The sequence below is a fragment of the Phocoena sinus genome, chromosome 16, assembly GCF_008692025.1.
Source record: "Phocoena sinus isolate mPhoSin1 chromosome 16, mPhoSin1.pri, whole genome shotgun sequence".
Taxonomy (NCBI): Eukaryota; Metazoa; Chordata; class Mammalia; order Artiodactyla; family Phocoenidae; genus Phocoena; species Phocoena sinus.
In genome coordinates, this window is record NC_045778.1 from 67,489,314 (window position 1) to 67,515,253 (window position 25,940).

The 25,940-nt window shown below is 39.6% G+C and overlaps 3 protein-coding genes across 27 annotated transcripts in view; 2 read left to right on the top strand and 1 right to left on the bottom strand.

The window, feature by feature from the left end:
- The window catches only part of ACSL5 (acyl-CoA synthetase long chain family member 5), a 48,829-nt gene extending 44,469 nt beyond the window's left edge, over positions 1 to 4,360 (top strand). For both annotated transcript variants that reach the window (XM_032607925.1, XM_032607923.1), the window contains 5 exons: positions 1,398 to 1,541; positions 2,164 to 2,265; positions 2,740 to 2,811; positions 3,196 to 3,342; positions 4,082 to 4,360. In XM_032607925.1, the coding sequence (XP_032463816.1) occupies positions 1,398 to 1,541; positions 2,164 to 2,265; positions 2,740 to 2,811; positions 3,196 to 3,336 (459 nt within the window). In that variant the 3' untranslated portion in view covers positions 3,337 to 3,342; positions 4,082 to 4,360. The remainder of the gene's footprint in view (positions 1 to 1,397; positions 1,542 to 2,163; positions 2,266 to 2,739; positions 2,812 to 3,195; positions 3,343 to 4,081) is intronic.
- ZDHHC6 (zinc finger DHHC-type palmitoyltransferase 6) overlaps positions 1 to 22,307 on the bottom strand; it is a 29,011-nt gene extending 6,704 nt beyond the window's left edge. Inside the window, exons 1-12 of one of the 7 annotated variants that reach the window (XR_004346145.1) lie at positions 22,071 to 22,293; positions 20,580 to 21,053; positions 19,842 to 19,933; positions 18,499 to 18,658; positions 17,114 to 17,275; positions 15,430 to 15,483; positions 11,110 to 11,277; positions 10,008 to 10,049; positions 9,174 to 9,319; positions 9,034 to 9,080; positions 7,739 to 8,086; positions 6,530 to 6,825 (exon numbers count right to left, since the gene is read on the bottom strand). Coding sequence is in view for 4 of the 7 variants with exons in the window: in XM_032607927.1 (XP_032463818.1) it covers positions 7,983 to 8,104; positions 9,034 to 9,080; positions 9,174 to 9,319; positions 10,008 to 10,049; positions 11,110 to 11,277; positions 15,430 to 15,483; positions 17,114 to 17,275; positions 18,499 to 18,658; positions 19,842 to 19,933; positions 20,580 to 20,846 (1,260 nt within the window). In the remaining 3 variants the exon portion in view is untranslated. Of the gene's footprint in view, positions 1 to 6,529; positions 6,826 to 7,469; positions 8,105 to 9,033; positions 9,081 to 9,173; positions 9,320 to 10,007; positions 10,050 to 11,109; positions 13,159 to 15,429; positions 15,484 to 17,113; positions 17,276 to 18,498; positions 18,659 to 19,841; positions 19,934 to 20,579; positions 21,054 to 22,070 lie in introns of those variants that run through there. The other 6 variants (XR_004346144.1, XR_004346146.1, XM_032607926.1 and 3 more) reach the window with 6 other exon arrangements.
- VTI1A (vesicle transport through interaction with t-SNAREs 1A) overlaps positions 21,784 to 25,940 on the top strand; it is a 385,123-nt gene continuing 380,966 nt past the window's right edge. For 12 of the 18 annotated variants that reach the window (XR_004346147.1, XR_004346148.1, XM_032607943.1 and 9 more), the window contains exon 1: positions 22,575 to 22,821. Coding sequence is in view for 15 of the 18 variants with exons in the window: in XM_032607943.1 (XP_032463834.1) it covers positions 22,728 to 22,821 (94 nt within the window). In the remaining 3 variants the exon portion in view is untranslated. Of the gene's footprint in view, positions 22,822 to 25,940 lie in introns of all 18 variants that reach the window. The other 6 variants (XR_004346149.1, XM_032607935.1, XM_032607934.1 and 3 more) reach the window with 4 other exon arrangements.

Genomic DNA, 25,940 nt, shown 5'->3' on the forward strand with positions numbered 1-25,940 from the left:
GATTTTTACTTTTATTGAGGAAGAAACTGTGGTAACTCCATGGGCCTATAGTGTTTGCCTTTTATGAGTTTCAAAGGGATAAGCTTCTTTCCACTTATATATGGAGACATATCAAAACAAGGACGCAGGATTTCTAAACAAGGTGTATGCAGAGGCTAGTTTGTGCCCCTCGGTGACCTTCACAGCCTCTCTTGGTGGAAGACACTGAGATTTTTTAAAAGCATAGCTTGCTAACAATTGGCAGTAAGTAGTCTCTGTCAACCCCCTCTGTTTTCCTAAGAGAGGAAATGAAGGCACGGTGATCATGGAGCCTTAAACCCCTGTGGAGGATATTCCAAGAGCTTTTCTCTCTGGAAGGTTTTTGTCTACGATGTGCTGGGCGAGCAGGAATGTAACTAGATTTAAAACTCCCTTCTTGCTCAATATTCTCAAGATTTAAGTGATATTCAAGGAATATCCAACAACAGATCTCTAAGAACCCTGGTTCTAATGATGTATTTCACAGATTTGGGTCTAGTGGTATTTTGCTAACAGATCTGTTGCTGCATAACGAAGAGTTCTCAGTTCTAATAAGCCTACAATGTAGGCAACAGATGTATCCTCCCACTGGAATTGTAAAGGGCTGAGCCTTATTAATCACTTTCAGATAATGTCTGTTAGGCTGAATTGATGGCTAATTTCTTGAGTCGGCCTTGTTAATAGTTCCAGGGTTGGTTCAGTCTGCTGCGCTGTTCAGGGTGTGATCACGTGGACTGTATTTGCCACTTGTCCCAATTCTTTAATTCAAATCCCTAAACACCTAAGCGCCTCAGACCAATTAGCCCAGAGAAATGAAGCTGCAAATGACCTCTGGCGGCTGGTCAGAGAGCCCTCCCCAGCCCTGCTTCTGTCCTAACAGGCGCAATTACTGACTTGCTTGATTAGCAGTGGCACAGTAGAGCTGTATAGCCTGCTCCCGGACCTAACAGGAGGGATACAGAAAAGGGAGTCAAGGAGGCGGAGAGCTAATTCAAAAGTCTTAATAAAAGATAACACCTTCCCTATTCCTGAGAGTTCTGGAAAAGGAGTAATTGGAAATTAAGTTGTTGGAAATTCAGAGCTGCAAAATTTCTTTGTTGGATGAGGCAACCATTTACACAATGCCAGTGGGTCCAAGGGACTTTTTCCAAGACTGCCCACTGACTCTTCAAAGACACACGCAGTATAGACAGGTTTTGAAGAAAGCTGCCTTCCTCCCCTTTCCCCAAAGCCCAGAAAGAGACAGGAAAGATTGCCCGAAGGTCAATGGAGAGGTCAAGTTTAAAGAAGGAAGATTACCTCTGACTTCACCTCTCTCTTCACTGACATCACTCAGTAGGGCTCAGAAACACTGATGGTGTTATCTCTGTCTCCTGTAGAATGGAACTCTGAAGGTCATCGACCGAAAAAAGAACATTTTCAAGCTGGCCCAAGGAGAATACATTGCTCCAGAGAAGATAGAAGATATCTACATCAGGAGTAGCCTGGTGTTGCAAATTTTTGTACATGGGGAAAGCTTATGGGTAATGTATATTGTCTTAACAACAGCCAGTTTCAGGCACAGACCATGCCAACTTCCATAGCTAAAGGAAATCTGTATAGGTAGATTTAGGATGAGAAGATCTCAGCTTATAAAACTAAAGAAATGAAGCCACACTCCAAACCTCAAATAAGGCACTATAAATGAAAAAAAAAATTCTTTGAAACTATGATAGACTCTGTAAACAAGTCAGTAGAACTGTTAAAACAGTTATACTAAAGGGTAGCCATTCATTAGAAGAGCCCCATGGTGCACTTCGTTTCCACTACAATAGGAGTTCTTCTGGCACAAACTGTCTTATATATACTGCACTTAAACTTAGCTTCTTGGGAGTGGGGGAGGATTGACATGGACAGGCCAGAGATGCTTTAAGCTTAATGTTGAGCTCCACTTCTATTCATGTTTGAATAGAACATTTTTGTAGAAATGTTGAGTGGGAAAATGGGATCAGAGTTCCATGAGGGTTTGAAATATATGGTGAGAAAACTGTAGGACGCCAGCACTGAATTTCAGGGCTTGGGTACAATCATGCATTCTGAGGTAACGCTTTCTTTCCCCACTGGGGGGCAGTGCTGCGCTAGTTCACATGCCTGTTTCCTTTCCAGTCATTCCTGGTGGGAGTGGTGGTTCCTGACCCAGATGTGCTTCCCTCATTTGCAGCCAAACTTGGGGTGAAGGGCTCGTTTGAAGAACTGTGCCAAAACCAAGTAAGTCTCACTCAGAAAAGCCTATGCCCACCCATCGGCCCGTCGTGGGAAGGGGAGGCCTCCCCAGCTTGGGCACCCACAGCTGCCTAGAGCCTCCTCTCTGGAAGAACAGGCCCTTGCTGGGCATGGACTGACTGCTTTTATTAGACTGGAAGAGAGGATGGGGAGTTTAAAAACAACAACCAAAATCCCTATTCTTTTTATAGTAGCATGTGCATTGTGGAAAAAATAACTTGAAAATGAGGAATTAAATAATGCCATCCAGAGAAAACCCCTGCTACCAGTTAGATTTGTTTTTTCTTCCCATGACTTCTTTTCTTTGAGCATCATTTAGGTATCACATGTGCTGGCACATACCCCCATATCCTGCTTTTATCCTGATGAGCTTAGCAGGCATTTTGAATTGGTTCGTGCTCAGCCTTTCCTTTAGGCTCTTTTTCAACAGCCATGCTCTGAGCTGTTTTATATTCCTAGGTTATAAGGGAAAGCATTTTACAAGACTTGCAGAAAACTGGGACAGAAGGTGGCCTTAAATCCTTCGAACAGGTACGTACTACTCATGTTATACCTGGTCTCTCATGTCATAAAGTTTTAAAGTTCGCATTTATAATGGGGTTTAAAATTTTAAAGTAGTTTCCAAGGAACTGATTTTAGAGGTACTATTAGTCCATTAATGACAGTAACCTTTGCATTTACCTGTCTAGCCCCTTCATGCTGTTCATTATTCCTCCTCCTTCTCCACTCATGTCTTTCCCAAATTATTAGTGTGAGAGAATGGGCACGTGTTGCCTTTCTCTTTACCCTCCCACTTCATCAACGCCACTTTTATAAGGGGAAATAGTCTTTAAGGTTCTTCACATAGCATTTAGAGGGCTCTGCGGAACCATCCACATCACTATTAAACACGTATGCATGCATCTTCCCTCCCAGGTCAAACGCATCTATCTTCATCCAGAGCCATTTTCCATTGAAAACGGGCTCTTGACACCAACCTTGAAATCAAAGAGGGGAGAGCTTGCCAAATACTTTCGGACTCAAATCAACAGTCTGTACGAGAAAATCCAGGAGTAGGTTAAGGTACTTATGGCTGCGAGGGGCTCAGAGGTAGCCTGCCTTGTGGGACTATGGATTAAAAACTAATCTTATGTTCATTTTTTTTTCTTTCCTCCTGTCTGTTGTTGTAGCTACTTACTAAATTATAAAACCATAGTTTCAGGGCTTTTTAAAAATATTAAGTGAGAGAACTTACCCTGTGGAAGCTTAGCCTTGAACTAAATAACTCTTGTCCTTCCCATCTTAAATGTTGCTGACATTTAGGGCTACTTCTATCAAGATACCTTTCTTCAAGGTCCATTTGTATCTTTGTTCCTTCCTTGTGATCTCCAACCTTTATAAGTGTAACTAGTTCAAGGGCCAAAGTGACCCTTTGGGAATTCTTTCATGTTTTCTAGTAAACCTAAATTGTTGGCAGTCTCAACATTTAGGCCTTCCAGTGTTCAAATTAAGAGGACTTTAAGTTCTGAAAAGCTGTTTATAATTCATGTTTTCTAACCATTCCACAAAACCACTAAAATTGAGTTTTAAGCTATCACCATATTAATTAATCATATCTGTGAGACAAATTTCTTCTTTGTACTTCTGTGTCCACTGAAGTTTGTGTCCAGAAGGGAAAAGTTTGATCACTCAGGATTTCCTAAACCCTGTAGTTTCTCTGACTTGGGAGAATTTAAAACTGGGCCTATGACATTTTGTCCAAAAAGTATGTCCTGAAAGTGTTTTCTGCAGTATACCTGGTAACTGAACCTCTTCCCGACAGTTTGCTGCTGAGCTGGAAGCTGTGGGGGAAGGAGCTGAAACTCACGTCAAGTGCATTTTTCCAGTAAATGAAGCAAGCACTGAGTAACAACCTCCTGAACTGGGAATGAAGACCTATGGGCAAGCATGAAGCCTGCACAGCAGGCTTACCTTCTGGGAAGGAACTGACTGATCTTTCCTCTCCTGACTCAGTTCCTGCTGTACCTTACACCCCTTCAACACGTGCTGCTTCCACTTGGAAATGTTCAGCATTCAGAATAAACCACTGCAGATAGCTTAAGCTGTGGTGTGTGTTTCCCCACAGACTGTGACGAGAACCAGCCTCAGACAGGACCCCTTAACAATCATGTAAGCTAGTGGCTCTCACACTTGGCTACACACTAGAATTACCTGGGAGTTTAAAAAGATATTGAGGCCTGTGGACACTTAAGGGATTCTGATTAACATGGTCAGGGGTACAGCCTGGGCATCAGGATTTTTAAAAGGTCCCCAGGTGATTCTAGAATGCCACCAGGTTTGATAGCTACGTTGAAGACCAGGCCTTCTTATCCCACAGCTGTGAATAATAAAATAAATACCAGTCGAACCCTAACACCAACTGAGCACAATTCATGTTCTTTCTCCTTTATCATCCAAGTAGTCTCGAACAGTGTTCCTTTCTGGTCTCTCACCGGAATTAAGGAGAATGTTCCTGGATGGTCTTTCCCTGAGCCCAGAAGAGCTGAGGAAACATCTATTCTTGGATATTTGAAACAGAAGGGCAGGCAGGAATTAACTTGCCTCCATGTCTATCTAACTCCCACTGTCTCCCTGACCTCCTCTCACACGCCCCCTTCACTCATTCCAACTGCACCACAATGGCTGCCTTCCTGTCCTCAAACACGCCAGCCACATTCCAGCCTGTTGTTCTGCCTAAAATGCAGATATTCCCAGAGACATGTGATCTGTCCCCTCATCCACTTTAAATGTCACCTCCATCAGACTGTCCCACCTGCTTTCTTCATAATATATGACTCCATCTGACATATATTTTACTGTCTGTCCACCTCCCTACCCCCTCACTGGAATGAGGCAGAGTTGTGCTTCATTCATTGATGAATCCCCAAGTGCCCTTCCCTTATTGTTAACTGTTATAAGCCAGACCCCCAAAGCTCAAGTTCCCTGCCTTGGAAAGAATTACTACTGGAATAGGTGACTACTATAATTCTACCCATGTGTTTAGAAGAGCCCAAAAAATAGCTTTGTATACTACAAAGCTACAGTAATCAAAACAGCATGGTACTGCCACAAAAACAGACACATAGATCAATGGAACAGGATAGAAAGCCCGGAAATAAACTCATGTGCTTATGGTCAATTAATCTATGACAAAGGAGGAGAGAATATACAATGGAGAAAAGACAGTCTCTTCAATAACTGGAGCTGGGAAAACTGAACAGCTACATGTAAAAGAATGAAATTAGAACATTCTCAAACACCATATACAAAATTAAACTCAAAATGTTTAAAGACCTAAATGTGGGACTGGATACTATAAAACTCCTGGAGGAAAACATAGGCAGAACACTCTGACATAAATCACAGCAATATCTTTTTGGATCCATCTCCTAGAGTAATGGAAAGAAAAGCAAAAATAAACAAGTGGGACCTAATTACACTTAGAAGCTTTTGCATAGCAAAGGAAACCATAAACAAAAAGGCAACCTACAAAATAGGAGAAAATATTTGCAAAGGATACAACCTACAAGGGATTCATTTCCAAAATACAGAAACAGCTTATACAGCTCAATATCAAAAAAATAAACAACCCAATCAAAAAAGGGGCAGAAGACGTAAACAGACATTTCTCCATACAGATGGCCAATAGGCACATGAACAGATGCTCAACATTGCTAACTTTCGAGAAATGAAAATCAAAACTACAATGAGATTTCCTCACACAGGTCAGAATGGCCATCATCAAAAAGTCTACAAATAAATGCAGGAGAGGGTGTGAAGAAAAGGGAACCCTCCTGCACTGTTGGTGGGAATTGGTGCAGCCACTATGGAGAACAGTATGGAAGTTCCTTCAAAAACTAAAACTAAGTTACCATATGATCCAGCAATCCCACTCCTGGGCATATATCCAGAAAAGCTGAAAAAACTAATTCAGAAAGATACATGCACCCCAATGTTCATGGAACCACTATTTACAATAGCCAAGACATGGAAGCAACCTAAATGTCCATGGACAGATGAATGGATAAAGATGTGGTATATAAATGCAGTGGAATACTACCCAGCCATAAAATAGAATGAAATAATGCCATTTGCAGCAACATGGATGGACCTAGAGATTATCATACTAAGTGAAGTCAGACAGAGAAAGATAAGTATCATATGATATCACTAATATGTGGAATCTAAAAAAATGATACAAATGAACTTATTTAAAAAACAGAAATAGACTCACAGACATAGAAAACAAATTTATGGTTACCAAAGGGGAAAGAAGCAAGGAAGGATACATTAGGAATCTGGGATTAATAGATACACACTACTATATATAAAATAGATAGGGCTTCCCTGGTGGCGCAGTGGTTGAGAGTCTGCCTGCCAATGCAGGGGACACGGGTTCGTGCCCCGGTCCGGGAAGATCCCACATGCCGTGGAGCGGCTGGGCCCGTGAGCCATGGCCGCTGAGCCTGCGCGTCCGGAGCCTGTGCTCCGCAACGAGAGAGGCCACAGCAGTGAGAGGCCCGCGTACTGAAAAGAAAAAAAAAAAAAAAAAAGATAAACAAGAACCTACTGTATACCACAGGGAACTCTATTCAATATGTTGTAATAACCTATAATGGAAAAGAATCTGAAAAAGAATATATGTGTATATATATACACACATATATAACTGAATATCTATACACACACACATATATAGATATATAGATATGACTGAATCACTGCTGTACACCTGTTCAACACTGTCAACCAATTATACTTCAATTAAAAAAACGTCTCCTAGGGCTTCCCTGGTGGCGCAGCGGTTAAGAGTCCGCCTGCCGATGCAGGGGACACGGGTTCGTGCCCCGGTCCGGGAAGATCCCACATGCCGCGGAGCGGCTAGGCCTGTGAGCCATGACCGCTGGGCCTGCGCGTCCGGAGACTGTGCTCCGCAACGGGAGAGGCCACAATAGTGAGAGGCCCGCGTACTGCAAAAAAAAAAAAAAAAAGTCTCCTAGAATCCTGTGATCTCAATATGCCATTAATTGGGTAATTTGAGGCAAATATGTATGTCTAAAGACTCATGATTAAAGATGTCTATTTTTCACAAGGCAGTAGAGCAGTTTTTCCATAAGGAACTAAGACAATCCTTTTCCGTCAGCAAAAAGAAAGATACTTTGAGTAAAAACTATAATTTATACAGAACATCCATTGATCTTTATTTGATTTGACAAAATCTTCATTATTAAAAGACGGGTAATAAAATCTGAGCTTACATTGAATCTGCAAATTAAGTTCTATAGTATCTAGAATATTACATAAGAAATTCCAGCAGAGGGGGAGAGAGGATAAAAGCATCACATGCAGATGCTCCTGGCAAAGGGGGAACTATATCTGCAGGTGAGGTCCACCGTGTGCAGTGCATAAAAAAATCCTAGAGAAAATGCAATCGACTTACTTGGGTGAAGTGTTTTTCCTTTTGGGGAGAGGGAGCGGTGGCATCGAGGTGCAGGAGTTCAAAGGTATGTGCAGAATGGCTTCTCCATTTCAAAATGATAATAAAAATATTTAGATCATGGCATTAGGGCACCTTTGAGGAAAAGAACACCTTAACCAGAGTAGGCTCATTGCATAATTCTTTAGTAATATGTACAATTTTCAAGTAATGGAGCAGACTTAGAGTAATTTTACTTCAAAAGTGGCTATCTATTTTTCTTCTCGCCCTCTGGGGCTTGATCTGTTTCAGCATCGCAGGGACACTTTTCTACACAGTTTCTAGGGAACCATCCTCTTATTCTTGAAACATCTGAGGGAGAAAATGAAACTGATATGAAAAAGTCAGATATACCACAATGACATTTGTGAGACCCATTAGTTCTATTACTTCCAATTAATAAGCTTTTAGTTAGACTTTACCACCCCCCACCATCTTTTATAAGCACAATATGTGGTTAAAGTTAAATAAATAAATAAAAATTAAAAAAAAATGTTCCTAACAAGCTAGGAAACAGATATTTCCCAAATTGCATCATCTGGGGAAGGAGCTCATGCGGCTCAGGAGAGCCCCAGTGGAGTGGGGGCAACCTGGTGTTCAAGTACATGTGTGTGACCATGAAGGAGGATGGCTCTGTCATACTTCATCTGTTCCGGGGGACTATCTCCCTGTAGCCTTTGTGAATTTTCCTTTTAGACTTTCTCTAACTTGTGCACTTCTATATCAAGCTTGCCTAAGCTGTCACATGGGTTAATTTATGATTAACCCAGTGTTTTCAAAAGAGCATCCTGGGTTAATCTTTACTTTAAAAAGGAACAATTCTTAAAAGTAAATAAAAAAACAAAGACACAGTTTCAGTTCATTAGTTTTTATAATAACTTAATAGGACGAGTCATTCAACGGGGGCGCGTATAGCATGGCAGCTTAGTCATAGGCTCTAGAGCCAGACTGCGTGGGCTGGAGTCTTGGCTCCATCTGCATTTAGCGTGGCCTTGGGCACGTTGCTTAGCCTCTCCACGTTTCAGTTCCCTCACCAATACCTCGGAGGGCTGTTGGGGACCTGAATACCACAAGTGAAGCATTTCCACAAGTGCCTATCGCATAGTTAAGTATGGGGTGTGATGTTTGCTAATCATTGCAAAGACCCGATAAATACAAGTGTATGGAGAAATAATAACTGTTTATAAAAGTTATTCTTGTAAAATTTGCAGTTATTGCTGGCAGTCTTGTCCTTTAAACACCCCCTTCCACTTTCATACCTTCTTTAATGGAATCATCAAGAATTTTATCTCCATACAACCAGTATCTGAAATATTTAAAAGATTAAAATTAATTTTTTTTTTTGGCTAGATGCCAATTTCGTCATTCAAGAAGAAATAACCTACTTTCTGTCACTTACCGTAAGCCTCTTGTGGCTAAAATGAACTCCCCTTTCTGTAGCCTTATCCGAGGCTCTTCAGTGCAGGGGCTCGTGAAGAAGGTTTTGATTCCTCTATTCAAAGGACAGCAGGTACCACTATAATCTTCTATTACTTTATACTGAACCTGTCATCAGTGAGCAGAACAATTTAACATTAACCCATACCTGAGGTTTTTTAAGTTTGAATGTAAACTGTTAAAGGTAGATCCAAAATATCAGGCAAGTCTTTCCCTCCTGGTTCCCTATCTACCCTTTATAGAAGGTAATTAATTGATGCTTCTAATTCTCAGGCTTTTTCTTACCCTTCATTTCAAGCACATGGCTAAGAATGAAATTTTAGAAGCAGTGCTGTCCAGTAGAACTTTCTGCAGTGATAGAAATGTTTTATACTTGTGGTATCCAGTGTGATAGCCGCAAGACACATGTAGCTACTGAACACTTTTAATGTGGCTGGTGCAACCAAGGGACTTAAATTTTATTTAAATTAATTTAAATTTAAATAGCCACATGTAGCTAGTGGCCATTGAATTATTCAGCATCACTGTAAGGACAAGTTTCACACTAGGGAACTATATTGAGGATAATTATCTTTTGACAATATAAATTGACTAAATTCCCTCCAAACCTCCAGTACAAACTATTTAAATGAAAACAAAAGTAATATTCATTAAATTTCAACAAATGTATTAAGAAATATTATTTAATAAAAGCTAACAGTTGGTTTTTACTCAAAGACAATTTTAAAAGCTACACAGAAGTACAGAGCCTGACAAAAGAAAAAGAAATTAGTATCATTGCAAAAGAATTACTTACACTTCTGACTCTTTTATCTGCTTTTTGTTTCAACTGTTCTATCTGTTTGGAAGATATAAAAAAAAACAATGAAGTCTCTTATCTCAATGTTTAAAAACAGGCTTTCCTCATTTACTATAGCACAGTGACATGACAAACTCCCAATTTTCCAACATTTCAAATTGCTGACAATTTAAAGGCCGCCTTTTTTTTCTTTCTTTCTTTTTTTTTTTTTAAGCATGGAAAGAAGGCCCTATGACTAAAAACTGGTACTGAAGTGGGGCCTCCTCAGTGTTCCCTCTCCAATGTCCTTCTTCACAGAGCACCCCCTGTGGCCCAGGAATCAGGGAGATGTGCTCTCTGCCCTCAGGGGGCTTCCGGGCTCATCCCTGAGGTGAAGAGGATACAGAGACTCACTGATTCTTTAGAGAGAGGGCAAACAGACTGCAAAATTCACCAACAATGAGTCTTGATTAAAATTCACCATTTCAACTCCTTTTCTCCACTTATTCAGCAAGTTTATTAAATGTTACTACACTAGATATAGTAGGGGAAATAACCTCTGCCTAGAATCTTGCCAAGTTAAAGACATAAGATACAAGAATTAAATAAAAATGAGACCTCATGTGCTAATATGCATTAGTATATGATTAAGTGCCAAATCCAGCTGAGTCTAGAGTGGGGAGGTAAGTCTTTATGGAAGAGAGGGCACTGGAACTGGTCTGAATAATTTCTGATAAACAGGAGCTCATATGACATAGAAAAAACAGTGTTGGGGAGGAGTTAGGTGTCAGAAATGTACCAGGAATTCGCTGAGTAGACTAGGCTGATTGGAAAGGATGATTCCTGCTAGGATGTAGGTGAAAGGTAGCTTTTGGCCAGATTTTATAAAACTAAGTTAAGGAATCAGGACTTTATCTCACAGGTATGGAGAGATAAGGAATGATTTAAATAGAAGGAGGGACATGATACAAGGAGTGCTTTAGAATTAATTTAGATTCATTTGATATACTGAAAAAATTCTTATTACTTATTTTATTATAAAATGCCATTGGAGTTAAGGAGAAGTTAAGGGGAAGAAGGTGAGGCAAAAAGGCAAGACTATCTGAACAAAAATACTCACTGTTAAGCTGTACGGGTGACAGCCTTCTCTTATTGGCCAATCCAGTCCATCTCCTTTGGGGACCCCTGACCACGTAAAAACCTGTTTAAAGTTCTTCCATCTACTTCCCATATCATAAGGAAAAACAAAGACTTCATCTAGTTGATAATACTGAATTCGATCTTTAGCCTGTGGGTAACAAAGATGTAAGATGGCAGATACATCTGTCTTAAATGGCTTTTAGTAACATACTATTGAGAACGTTTATTCCTCAAATTTGTATCATACCTAAAAATGCTTCCTCCTTGTTGTAACGTTAGAGTACACAGGAGAAATAAACACACTTATCACAATATAGGAAGAACTTGACACACAACACCAACCTTGTATGAGACCATCCAGAAAATGTCTGACAGGAGTTACTCAGGAATACACCTAAATAAGACCAAATTTAAGCATTCAAAAACATTTATTAAAGGAGTTAGTAACTTTATTCCATGTAGAAAAAGTCCTCAATGTTCTTGCTTGTTCAGCAGAACAAAGGAATCCAGGTGTAAAGAAGACATACTGATAAGGAGGTTTAAGAGAAAACAAGGGTTTATTCAGGATGGAAGGAACCGTTAGGTGGGGTGCACTAGAATGCAATGGCTGCATCCTGGGTGGCAGCAACACCTGCATGAGTGGCCAGGAAAGGTGTGACGGGGGAGTCATCATTCTATGAAAATTATTTTTTTTAAAAGCTAGCAGGTATGTGTAAGAGATCTTTCAGTTTTATATACCATTACATATGTCTATATACTTATTTATGTAGGCATTTATATGTACATCTTATGTGTATATATATATAAATATTCAGGTTTCATAAATTACATTCTAGGCATTTAAATTGTTAGCTTTTACTTAAAGGGAAACCGGCTTAGAATTTCTGATAGAAATTTCTAAGAAATTTCTTAGAATTTCTGAATTTCCACTGACACCTAGTGGTATAAAGATACACCGTTTATTCCTACAATAAGTGTACAAATCCAGTTGATACTTACAGTGTAATAAAATCTGTAATTTTGATACATTTTAATATCAATACAATCATTTATTTGATTTTTACTGAGCAGCAGAGTGCCAGTTTTAAAATAACTTCTAGATTTAGCATGGCACTTTATAAAGAGCTTTGGTCATTAGCAAAAAAACACTGTTAATCTAATGTCAACATATTATGCTATCTAGAGATGATACCTTGAAATATTATCTGGGGATAGTATTTTAGGGAAAAGCTTTTGCAGTTACTTATAAAGTGATGTTGATGTTAATTCAATTAAAATTGTCAAGCTGTAACATGACAACATGTAAGTCCATCCCCACCCAGACAGTAAAGGGTAATTTCTTTTCCCTTTTTATAAGCAAAAGCTTCAGAGTCTTCAAAATGAATTAAGAGCCTCAGAGAACAGAGATCTAGAATATTAAGAAAGAAAAAGTGCTAAGGATGAGAGTAGCTTACAAAAATAACCAAGGCATGGTCTTTAAGAGAAGCGCTCAGATAAGATGGGGGATTGCAGCAATACTGTGTGTTAAAAGGTGACAGAGATGTGCAGTAAGTGCTACAGGAAAACGGTACAGAAGTACTTAACCTAGTCTAGGGAAAGTCAAGGAAGGTTCCTTGGAGGAAGTGACAGCTAAACTAAGTGTTGAGGGACAAGAAATTAGGCAAAAAATAGGGGGAAAGAATATTCTAGGCAGAGGGACATGTAGAAAGATATGGAAGCATAAGATGTGCAAACTATTTGGTATTAGCTGGTATTGAGTGTGAATGGGGCGGGAGGGGTGGAAATGAAGCTGGAGAAGCAGGTAAGAGCAAGATATAAAAGGTTTTATTGATATTACGTATAAGCTAAGGAGCTTGGACTTAAACCCGTACATCAGTGGTTCTCAAAGTATGCTCTGCATACCTCCTTGAGTCCCCAAGACCTTTTCTTGGAGTTCAACAAAGTCAGACAACTCTCATAATAATATGAAGATGTTATTTGCCTTCTTCATGGTGTTGACATTTGCAACGGTGGGTAAAACTGCTGGCACCTTAAACAGGAATCAAGACAGTGGCACCAAACTGTATTAATAGGTGCTATATTCTTCACTGCTACACACTCATAATTCAAACAAAACCAAACCAACAAAAAGCCCAGTTTTACATAAAAATTTCTTGATGAAGAAATAAAAGCTATTTTTATTAAATCTCAGCCCTCAAGTAGATGTCTTTTTTTTTTTAAAGTAGATGTCTTTTTAATATTCTGTGTGACAAAGTGGAAAGTACACATAAAGCTTGCCAAAGTGCTTATCTCAAGAAAAACACTTGTTTGAGTTGTCAGCTAACAAAAGCTGTGTAGCCAGCTTTTTTCATGTAATGCTATTTTTACATGAAAGAATGAGTAATGTAACAGAAAAACCAAGGTTATTCAGACCTCAGTATTTAGTGGACGTCTTCTCGAAAATGAACAAAGTCAGGTTGTTACTTCATATAAACAACTGAGTATTTGTTGCCAGTGGAAAAAATAAGGCTTTCAAGTGAAAATTGGAATTTGGAAAATTTATAGCCACAACTATGAGCTTGACAGCTTTCCAATATTTAAAGATTTTCCCTATAAAATCAGTAGTGATATGAATGAATGTGGCTTTTAGATATTGTATAATGAAATGTGTCAACATTTAAAAAATCTGTGTAATGCTGTAAACTACTATTTTCCAAATGACCGATGCCTGATGCCCTATGTGGGTACCAGGTCCATTCAAAGAGCAAGATAGATTGATGGATTTAAATACAAAAGAATACAAAGAGTTTACTGATGTAGTTTCAGATCTCACATGCAACTAACCTCTCAAGAACTAGCACCTATCAAGCTTTAATGTATTATCAAGGAATATCCACTATTATCTAAAAGACATGTTAAAATACTCCACCCTTTTCTACCTACTTATCTGAGGCTGAATTTTCTTCATATACTTCAATCAAAGCAACATATCTCAACAGATTGAATGCAGAAGTAGATGTGAGAATCCAACTGTCTTCTGTTAAGTCAGATATTAGAGATTTATACCAAAAAAATACCACTTCCTATTTTATTTTGGAAAATTTAATTGTTTTTCCCAAAAAACATGTTATTTTTATTAACATATAATGGATTTATTGTTATTTTAAAGTGAAATAATAAATATTCAAAGATTTTCTCAGTTAGAAAATATGGCAAATGTCAATAGATATATAACAAAAGCTCTTTAGTGTCCTTAACAATTTTTGAGAATGAAAAAGGTCCTGAGACCAAAAAGTTTGAGAACTGCTGCTGTAAATGAAAGCTCACCAGATGGCTGCCGGGGGGCTAAATATGTCCTATAGGTGTTTTATTTGTCCCACAAAGGCTTTTTGTTTGTTTGTTTTTAATTTGAATTGCTTGCCAATGCTTAAAAATAGAAAGGAGGTAACACAGAAATCCAGATCTCTGACTTTTCTTGGGAAAAAAAAATATATACGATCTCACAATACTGGGTGAGGATTTCCCTGTGGCACCAATCAGCTTCGTCTGCTGGGCAGCTCTGGCCCACAGACTGGCTCCCCGCATCTAGGTTATCTGCCTGGGCCCTAGTGCATTTGGGTTTACAACCCCTGCTACAGTGATAGTGAGGCTCTGAGAAGTTTTAAATAGGGAGTGGGGTAGTCAGATGTACTTTTTTTTTTTTTTTTTTGTGGTATGCGGGCCTCTCACTGTTGTGGCCTCTCCCGTTGCGTGCTCCGGACGCGCAGGCTCAGCGGCCATGGCTCACGGGCCCAGCCGCTCCGCGGCATGTGGGATCCTCCCGGACCTGGGCACGAACCCGTGTCCCCTGCATCGGCAGGCAGACTCTCAACCACTGCGCCACCAGGGAAGCCCCCAGATGTACTTTTTATATCAGAATCACAATGGACAGCGTGAAGTATGTACTGGAGGTTGTGAGGTTTGTAACAAGCTAAATGTTATAAGCCCTATCTGATGTCTAAAGCCTATGTGATGGCACCTTGGTAGGACAGAAGTTCCTTTCCCAATGGGTTCCCTTCTCCTCTAGTCTGAGAGGAGCCAAAATGGTTTCATGTGTGGCTTAGGCCTCTTCAACAACTCAGTGTGTGAGAGAGCTCTGTGGGAGTCATGTTAAACCAGGAATAAATCAAACGGTTCCCATGATCGCCTTTTACATGGCATGCAAATGACGTAAGGAAGCCATTTGGTAGCCAAGTTTTCATTTTGGGGCATTTATTAGTTAATCTGGTCTATTAGTTAATCAGTACTTTATCGATATTGAGGAAACAATTATAAAATTTACCTTCTCTTCAATCCATGATTCAATAGAAGTTTTGTTTCTGAGAATTATTTTCATCTGGAAATTAAATAATAGTAAAATTTCATAATGTGACTGGTTCATTTAAGATTATCATCTTTACACTAACCCTACGAGGTAGTTTTTATTGTTCCACTCCATGGATGAAGATATCAGGATAACAGAGATTAAGTAACAGAGTGTGGTCCATCTGACTCTTAACCACTGTACATCTTCACATGAATGACTACATCGATCCACAGTCAAATCTGAATCTACTGTTTAAATAAAAAATCATGTTTTATGTACTATCTTCTGAATAGGTTTTTCAGAGTATTAATAAAATATTGATATAATCCATTCAATCAGTATTATATGGATTATGCAATTAAAATCTTTTACCACTATTTTTAATCTTAAATGCATGATTAATTTATTTATTACAAGTAACAGTGACTCATTTCAGTCAACCTAGATATTTTGCTTGCTGTAAAAACTGAATATTTTCAGTCTTGATTCTATTTTTTGATTTTCCTAGCTATGACAATTCCATTTATGTAGGTTTTTACACCACAGGATTTTAGTTTATTTCTAATATGATTCTTAATTACAGGAATTGGGGGAAATTTTTCAAAGAATTTGATCCCAGGCTAGTGGAAAATGTGAACTATAACCAAAACCAGGTTATTTTAAAAACAAGAGTTCAAAAAGGGTTGGGTGATGCATCAGGGCCCTCAAGCCCAGCGTTTCTAATTCTATATGTCCTGCAATTCTTTGAAGTCTCGATGTGCCTTCATGGAGACAGTGTGACACAGTAAGAACAACCCTGGACTGGGAGTCCTTATCATATTCCAAGGGCCTAGCACAATACCTGGTCCACAATGGGCCTTCAATGAATGAATAAACTAATTAAGCGAATGAAATGAGTCATAAGAACTATTTTTTGATCCGTTCAGGGCCACATCCTCCTTCTCTGTGTTCTCATTGCACTCTGTACATAAATCTATGCTATACACATGACCCTGTATTAGTTAACTCTTCACCACTCATTGTGAGTTCCCTAATGGCAGGAACCCTTCATTTTCATTCTTGTAGCCTCAGTAATTAGAAAAGTGATTCATCACACAGTAGACATTAAATAGCACCTATATTACAGGGTTGCTATGGAGATTAGATGAGCTGACACATGTAAAAAGCCTAAAACATCACTCAATAAATATTAGCTATGTTATTATGATTTTGATTTAATATATGCTACTATAAAATAACAATAATTATGTTCATTGAATATATGTTTACTGAATACATGAATGGATGATCTTGGCTATGTCACTTAACCTTCCTGTGACTTAATTACTCATCTGTAAGGAAGGGAAAATAATACTCCTCTTCGACCTCTTTTGGGGTTGATGTGAAGATCAAGAGAGACGGTGAGAAGAGCTTTCTCAAGTATAAAATGCTATATAACTCTAAGTTAGTATTTTTAAAATTAAATCAATAGCCTAGAAATTCTGGCAAAGTCACTTCAAAATTATCCGACTAGTAGAAGATTAAATTAATCACCTAGATGGAATAAATAACAATAATCTCCATTTCACACTGCATACTTAAATGGAAGCTTTATCTCTTTCTCTTTACAAGAGGCCCCAATAACTTGACAACTTTAGCTAGAGGTAATAGAGGAACTTACCTGGATAAAAAACAACATCCCAACAGCTATGGTTGTTCCTAAAGCTAATCCCAAGGCAAACAAGGTGGCAGCAAATGCAGCTAATCCAAATGGAATAATCGGAGGAGGATCTCTCCGGGCTGTACTCATATCAATCTTTACCGTGTTCCACCCAAAGGAGAGCTATAAACAATAACAACATATACTCGACATACTTGGTTGTCGTAAACGGTCATACTCTACCATTTAAAATAACTTGGTCCAAAAGATCAGCAAATGACAACTTGACACTGTAGCCAAAGCAAACAGAGCTGTTTCTAATCAATACTGTGGTTTGAACTCACACTGATATGCACGGTATCATTCTTCAGTATTCTAAAACGTTTTTTGTTTGTTATTGTTCCCTCAGAAAGTGTTAGGTAGACCGCACAAACATTACTATGCGTGAATACCACCAATCTAAGCTGTAACTGCGTCTCCTATCCTCTCCTTGTTTTCCTCTATTTACAGTGATTTCCACAGCGACAAACGTAGCCTAGGATTCAGTGGTTTCTTCCCTCATGTTCCACAAGGAGAGGTTTAAAAACTAGCAAAATGTAGGCCAAATATGGCCTGCCGATGTGTACTGCCTGGCCTACAAAATGTTTTAAAATATTCAGTTAGGTACCAACATTTAGAAATTTAGTGATTTAGAAATCAGATTTCACATAAAAAGTCCAGATTTTCAGATTTTTCTTGAAAAACCGGATGATCTGAAATCACCAGGCTGGATTTCCAAACATCAAGAACTGGCTGAAGTCAAACATGGGCTGTTCCCTGTGTGAAGGACCTTTGTTTTCCAGCTTACCACATCCCACCAGGCCTGTTTCCCTCACTGACCCTCCAGGCCTCTTTAGAGGCCTCAATTTGTGACGACTGAACTTTATCTCATGACTACTTGCCCATAAATCAACTCAATCAGTTGCACCATATCTTAGAATGTGCACCTGCTCTGTGAGCCACGTTCCAGGACACTGGATTTAGAAATGAACAAAAGAACTACAACTGGCCACAGGATCGAATGGAAACAGAAAGCACTAGTATTGCCTTTTTTCTCCCTCTTCTGCCTTTTCCTCTAACTATTCTTTACCACAGCTACCAAGTTTGAAGTCCGGTAAGTTATACATAGTACTAAAATAATTGTCAACTTCAACTAGAGCATACAAGGTGAGTTTCCAGAACAAAATAATCTTTCCTCATCTTAAAAACTGTTTTACTGCTTTTTAAAAAGGAGTCCTTATTGAGGATTATAAAACAAAGTTCTATTTCCCCACCTAAATTGTAGAAAGCATATTTCCAAAAGGAACTTCTTAAATAATCTTAATAACTACTATTTAAGCTGGCATGATTTTATAACATTTTCTTACCCGATTATAAAGCTGTGTATACATTGTCATAACAAAAATAAAGGCAGCATGAATACAACCCAGTGGTGCTAAAAGGAGAAACAGTGTGAACGAAGCATGATTTTGATAACCACAGCAGTTGTTGATCCAAGGACAGTGATGGTCCATCTTCATCACACACCTAACAAGAAAAATTTACATAAAATGTGAGGCAGAAAATCCTGTCTACTTTAAATAACTTTGGTCTTCAAAAGATCAAGCACATTGGAATCTAGCATGTCCACGCATGGTCACAGAGGAATTATACTTCATGGAAAACAAAGAAAACTCTTTATGAGTTTTTAAACAGTGACTTATTTTAAATTTTAAACACCACAAGAAAGGGCAGGCTTTGTAACAGCATCTGAGGAAAAGATGTCTGCTACAAGTGACTTTGTTTAAAGAAGTCTGGAGGCTCGCTGAGAGGTTCATTATAAAGAAATGAGCATAGTTCCTGGTTTTCCTCTAGCTCTGAAATGCAGTGACTGAAGTGGAAAACAACAGAGACTGAACAAAATTACTTATAAATCTCCACTGGGGTTGATGGGGCCTAGCAGACGCTTGTAACTTCCTTCCTTCCTGCTCGTATTCTTTAGATGTGGAGTCTCTAAGCTAAGCAAGCTAACTCCGGAATATAAGATGTGGTTTAATAAGCAAAGTCTTACTCTGTTTCCCTTCCTCGAGGCTGCTAGAAGAAAATTTTCTTGCCTCAAACTAAACTTTATTTGCCCCTCCAATGGTCCCCCTAAACCTCAGCATTCTCATCATAAATTTCTTATTTATCACTGGACATAGGTGTTCATTAAAAAAGGTTCTAGCTTAATTCACATTTTTCATAGTGATTCTGTTTTCTTCCAATTAAGTTTGGTATATAAAACACCTGTGATAATAGGCACCTGGAATCATTTATTAGATCTGTGTAAAGTGTAAATGTTAGTCAACTAAATAATGGAAAAAGCAGGTCTCATTTATAATTTAGACTCAGAACAATTCTAAGGCTAGTCAAGATGACAGTCGAGAATTAATCCTGATTTATGAAAACAACCTAACGGTATAACTTTTTACCCTGCTCTTGGCAAGGCAAGAAGCAAAGTAAACCTGTACTTTTCTAGAAAAATCTTTTCACTTATAACAAAAAAGAGTAATACTTATCAGAATTGACAATTTAAAAGTAAAATGAAGATTATGACACTTAATTATTTTGACATTATTTATAAAGTAGCCACCTTGCAGAAAATAAAACTAGGATTGATGTGGTAGAAAGAATAACAACAAAAGACCAGTAATCAAGTTGATCAATCCCCAATGAATAGCAAAGACAGTACCTGTTACACTTTCTGCAATGATGTGACCGTGGTGCCTTGTATGCTTGGCAGACTTTACAATATTGGAGGTACATGCTATCCTGAGAATTTTCCTTGGCAGCAAAATAGAAATAAAACATAAACTTCTGGGTAATTGGAAAAGTGATGTTGCTGTTACCAGAAATTCACTATTTAAAAATATTTTAACTCAAATATAATGGCTGGAAATGCAAGTTAAAATTCAAATTCCATCCTTTCCCCATCTCCCATAAAAGAAAATCAAACCATAGTATTTATTCATAAGGCGTGACTTGTTATTACCAGGCTGTCCGTTATTTCTGAATACTTTATGGTTTAAAACAGTAGTTTCTAAAGAGTTTTTCTCAGTTATAAGGGATGTTAATATGTTACATGAAAAAAGATCCTAGAGCCAAACCACACTGTAGGATTATGAGGTGAATGATATGCAGTGTTTCCTAGAAACTTATGCACTCATCACCACCCCTCCATTTTTTTTTTTTTTTTAAAGCAGAAGTATTTAATGAAATTGCTTTGGGAAATACTAATTTAGATCCATACTTTCAAACCAGTATAAAATAAATTCTTTGAGCTCTAAATAATCGGTGATTAGAATAATACACTTAGTCTCTACCAAAGCAAAGAGCAGGCTGTGTTTGATCTTATTGGTTGGCAGATAAGGCAAAAACTAAACATATGATTATCATGAGGGTTCACCATCCTAAGGAATCTTTTTCTTACCGGTTTCCACCCCAGAGGGACGAAGCCAGGACCAACAAACATGGCATTGAAGTAATTATAAAGAATCATGACAGTCCAATTTATCAACATGATGAAGTTCATGCTTCCTCCAGTGGTATGTAAGGGCCAATACCACAACACAGAGTCAATCATGGCCATGGTAGAACATATTGCTATAACACCAAGGGCTATAATGGGACCCCAGTGACAAAGTCTCTTTACTTCTTGTAGATTTTCAAACTTGATAACTGAGCAGAATGTACCCATTTTGGTGAGGAAGAACTCGTTCCTGTTTTTAAAGAACTACAGATTTCCTTTTTCTGTGCATACATTTCCATGTGCCACAAGTCCACGTGTGTTCCTTAACTGTCATGCCTTCACATTGTGGGATGTTAATGCAGATTACGCCATGTTCACTGTTACACACTCTTTATGTTTTCTAGGAGAATCCAGTACCTTGGTTTGAAATCCAATCTAAAGAAACAAAATGAGAAAGTTCGGTAAGACATTTTACTATGTACTGTATTTGTTAATTCCAATAATCACCTAAACAAAAGCAGCTCACAAGTACTTTACTATGGAACAAGTACCTCATCAAACGTCAAAAAGAACTATTTTCGTCGTATCCAAACTTTCCTCATGTCTGAATAGCACCTAAACTGGACATGTGATTGTAAAATGGTTGTTTTTATTCTTTTGCTCCCAACTTGTCAGAGGACTGTGTCTATGCAACCGTTTAGTAAATGGTTTGAGGAGACGAAGAATTTTAGAGCTGGGAAGGAGGGCCTTAGGGTTGGCCTAATCCAGCTTCCTTCTTCATAGAAAAGAAAATGGCTTGGAGAGGCTGAGTGAGTAAACCACAGCGGTAACTCAACAGAAGCCAAGTCATCAAACTCCCTCTATGGAGTTCTAAACTGCCTCTTACCCAGTCTCGAATTACATAAAGTATGATCCAGACATGGTCTACACCATTTGCCTGCGGTTGCCCCCCAAACACTAACTTAAGGGTCTATTTGTGTCAAAGTAAAGAAGCGGAAGGGTGAAAGCAAAGAGACTGCAAGGAAGGGAGGCGAGAGATAAGTGTGTGTGAACTCAGGATCGGAGGTGTATATGAGAGGGAACATGATGAAAATATTTGAGGAAAAAAAAAAAAAAAAAAAGAAGAGGAAGTGTCTCCCGGAGCGAGGGACGGGCAAGTCAGGACGGCGAGCGCCGGGAAGATCTGTAGAAGGGTATTTCGGACTGGACTGGAGTGAGTCAAGGGAAGAAGACCAGAGGAACAGAGTAACAAAGACTTCCATGCAACAGATGCCGCTGCCTTGTGCCTCAATTTCCCGCCCGTGTCATGGAGCAAAGCGCTTAGAAATCCTCACTCAGGGGAAGAACATCTTGGTAAGAGTGGTTGGTCTCAACACTCTGGAGACTCTGGCCTCACTCGGGTGGAGCGAAGACCGCCAAAATCATGGTTACGTCCCGTGCTTTGACTCCCACCTCGGTCTGGTCCTCAGTGCCCGCTCTTTGGCCATCGCATTTCCGGGGCGGCTCGGGCTCACCCGGAGCAGGTTTTCTCAGGCTCGGATAACTCCGTCATGGGTACCCCAGCCGAGCGCAAGTAGAAAGTAAATCCTGTGTGCTAGAGGCTGGAGGTCGGGACCAGCCTCCACCCTCGCGTTGCTCCGCCAGCGGCCTAGCAGCAGCTCTCCCGCTCAGGCTCAGTGCGCAGACTCCGTGACAGCCACTTCCGGGAGGTTCGCCGCATCAAACTTCCCCCTGGAAACAAGCCCCTTTGACTTGTAGCTTGGGGAGCCGGAGCCGCTTTCCAAAACGTGGAGGGGCAAAAAAATGCTTTCGGTGATTCACGAGAGCCCGCATATTTTTTAAGCTTTTGGGGGCACTAACTGAAGGGCTTTTCCTTAGCGAATTTCTTAATCTTGAAGCCCGAACGGAAAATAAAAAGCGCACCCAGCCCAACTTCCGGAGGACCAAGATCGCGAAGAACAACCAGGAAGCGGCCTGGCTGGGAGCTACCCCGGCTTCTCCGCTCCGCTCACTAGGGAGCTTCCCGCGTTCCTACACCGTCTTTTCCTGCCCCGCGTAGCCCCAGCCCTGACCTAGGCTCCGGCCCGGGCCGGCCACTCCGGAGCCGCCATGTCGTCCGACTTCGAAGGCTACGAGCAGGACTTCGCGGTGCTCACTGCAGAGATCACCAATAAGATTGCGAGGGTCCCCCGACTCCCGCCTGGTAAGAGCCCTGCCCAGGCTGGGCGGGGGTGGCCCGGAGAGCCGGGAGGCTTGGGCAGTGGGCAATGGAACGACACCTGAATAAATGTGTCTCGGAGGAGCGAGCCTGGAGGCAGGTGGTGTTGGGGCCTCCCAGAGGGATGCTTGAGGTTGGTTGAGGGTAAGGGGAGAATCCAAGCTGGGTTGTGGGGTGCAGTGTAAAGAGCCTTTGGCTTCTGAGCCATCTGGGCTTTAATCTGGACTCCGCTGCCTTGTGACTCGTATAACCTTGGGAACGTTACTCTGAGTCTTAGTTTTGGCTGGGTTTTGTTTGTTTGTGAAATATAGAGATGTGAGAGTATCCAAAGAAAATCAGTGAACGTACCCAGATCATGAGTGTGCATCATACAGTAACGTTGTCTTGTTAGTAATGATGTTATTATTATAGGCAGCAAAGCAGTGTTAAGAGCCATAGTAGCCGGATTCAAATCCCTGCTCTGCCACTTAGAAGTTGTTGTATTTAGGCAAGTTTCTTAATCTTTCTCAACTTTCCTTCTTGGTAAAATGGAGAGAATTGTGCATCTCTCGTAGGGTTTTTGTGAAGATTAAATGCCTTAACATATGTAAAGCCCTTTCTTGGTGTTAGCTGCTGTAATCATTAGTATCTTTCATACCCCCATCCCCATTTATTATTTTTCATCCTTCCTGGGGATCCATAACCCAGTGTTGTGTAAAACTTGGTACAGGATAATTTTTCTCACTTTTAAAATTCCACAATTTTCATCCAGAAGAGTTTTGTTTTTGTGTTTTAGCACAACTCATTTTCGATACTGGGCTGTCAGTTATGTGAAGGTGGGAGCTGTGTTTGATTTCCTTGGCATTTACTTAGAATGGGCTCAGGAAAATGTTTTAAGTGAATGAACAGATACATAAATATGATGTCTTGTGATTTTTGTCTGTAGGACATTGTTTTAGGATTTATTTTTCTCTCAATACAGATTTAATTTGAGTATTTACTTGCAGAAAAGATTGTGGCTTTGGTGCTCAGTTTTGTTAGTGAAATTGAACCATCTACCTTCGCTCTATGGTGTAAAGTATAGGAAAAGGAGTGCTCGTTGATCTGTGAACCGGTGGGCGACTTCCTTGCTCCACCTTGTTAGTCAATCCTTGATGCCAGCAGTAATTTCTCCTGGATCGAAGTTGTCATTCCTCTTTCCCTTTCCCTACCTCCCCCCAAACTTTTGTGTTTGTAAATAATTTTCTTCCTTTCTTTGTTTTTCTTTTTTTTAATATATAAATTTATTTATTTATTTAGTTAGTTATGGCTCCGTTGGGTCTTCGTTGCTGCACGCGGGCTTTCTCTAGTTGCGGTGAGCGGGGGCTGCTCTTCATTGTGGTACGCTGGTTTCTCATTGCGGAGCACTGGCTCTAGGCACGTGAGCTTCAGTAGTTGTGGCACGTGGGCTCAGTAGCTGTGACGCACGGGCTTAGTTGCTCCACAGCATGTGGGATCTTCCCGGACCAGGGATCGAACCCGTGTCCCCTGCATTGGCAGGCAGATTCTTAACCACTGCGCCACCAGGGAAGTCCCCTCTTTGTTTTTCTTACCCCCACCTATTTTCTATTAATAGGGACATTTGCTTCAAGCCAGAATCTCTGAATTTACACCCCACTCATCTCCTGAAGTCCCAGTTAGTTCTGGAGGAGGTGGAGGATGGTGTCTTAAAGAGGTGTACGAGTCCAAGTGAGGGAACAACGGGAGACAACCAAGGTAGCATATACCACCAGGCTTTGCTGCCTTGGAGATTTTTGTGGCGAATTGGCTGATGGCCTCATCACTTCATGATACATCACCTCGCCTCATCTCTTCAGTTCTGCTTTCCTCCACTGCCCAATATCATCTTGATTTTTGTTGTCATTGTTGTTGGAGACTACTTCCTTTGACTTCAGTCCCAGAGCCTCAGAATATCAGGATTTGTGGTTTCCGTGGGATTTTTGCTCATTTTTAATTGTGATAGTTTTAGCTGAGGAAACATTTTTTTGTTTGGGTTAATAGGTTTTGTACTGGGAAGCTATTCTATAAAGTAACAAAATCATTCCTGGGTGCAAAGTTGTAACAGCCAATTCCAAGAAAACAGATTTGTTACAATCGATTTTTTTTCTTACCTTTATATTTTAATGTAACCATTCTTACCACATAGAAGGAAAACTTTGAATTAAGTACCTTAAAAATAAAAGTCTTGACTCTCTTGTAGGTACAGAATAATGTAATGCCCAAACACAGCAGCTACATGAGAATTGAGAGGAGACTGTATAACTGGCACTGGAAAAATGCTTACTGACTTGAATAATTAAATGCTAGTAATTCTTGAAAATGCTGTGGTTTCCCTCTTAATAATTACTTGTACTTGCTCATTTTATAATGTTTCTAGTTGATAAATAGAGAAAGATGAAAAATATATCTGTAGTTATGAATTTCAGATGTATATCTGTGGACTAACAAATTAATATGTACAACCATGGCAAAAACCAGTATGAATAAAAGTAATTATAATCTCTTCCTGGCATCTTTGGTAGTTGACCCAGAATTTACCTGAGTTAAGAAGGTTAAAAATTGGAGCAAAATTTTCAGCCAAAGCAGTTTGTTCCCCCAAATATTAACTTACTGAAATGGAGGTGGAGTAGGTAGGATTAATGGCAACTAAGCGTGTGTAATATACAACGTGCTACCTCAGCTGTGCATGCACAGTGTATTAAAGTGTTACTTCCAAAGAGAATAGAAAAGATTGAAAGTTTAAAACTTTCTTTTAGAAAAGAAATTCGATTATTCTGTGATACATTTTAAACAATAAAAAAAACTTTCCTGTTAGACTAAAGTGTTTGAGTTTTACGTAGTTTTAGTAATTGGACTAATGAGATAGATCAGTCCCTTCTTAAGTAATATTCTTATGGCACTGTATTCAAACTTTGATGTTAATGATTAGTATCCTGTGGTAAAGTCAGGACAATGGACGAGTGGAAGCCATTGCTAATACTGATTGTGACACTCCTTTTCCTCTGATGATGAATCCTAAGTGGGGGGATACTTCATAGGGGCAGAGGTTCTGTTACTCAGGCAGGCTTCCTGAAGGATCTTAAACA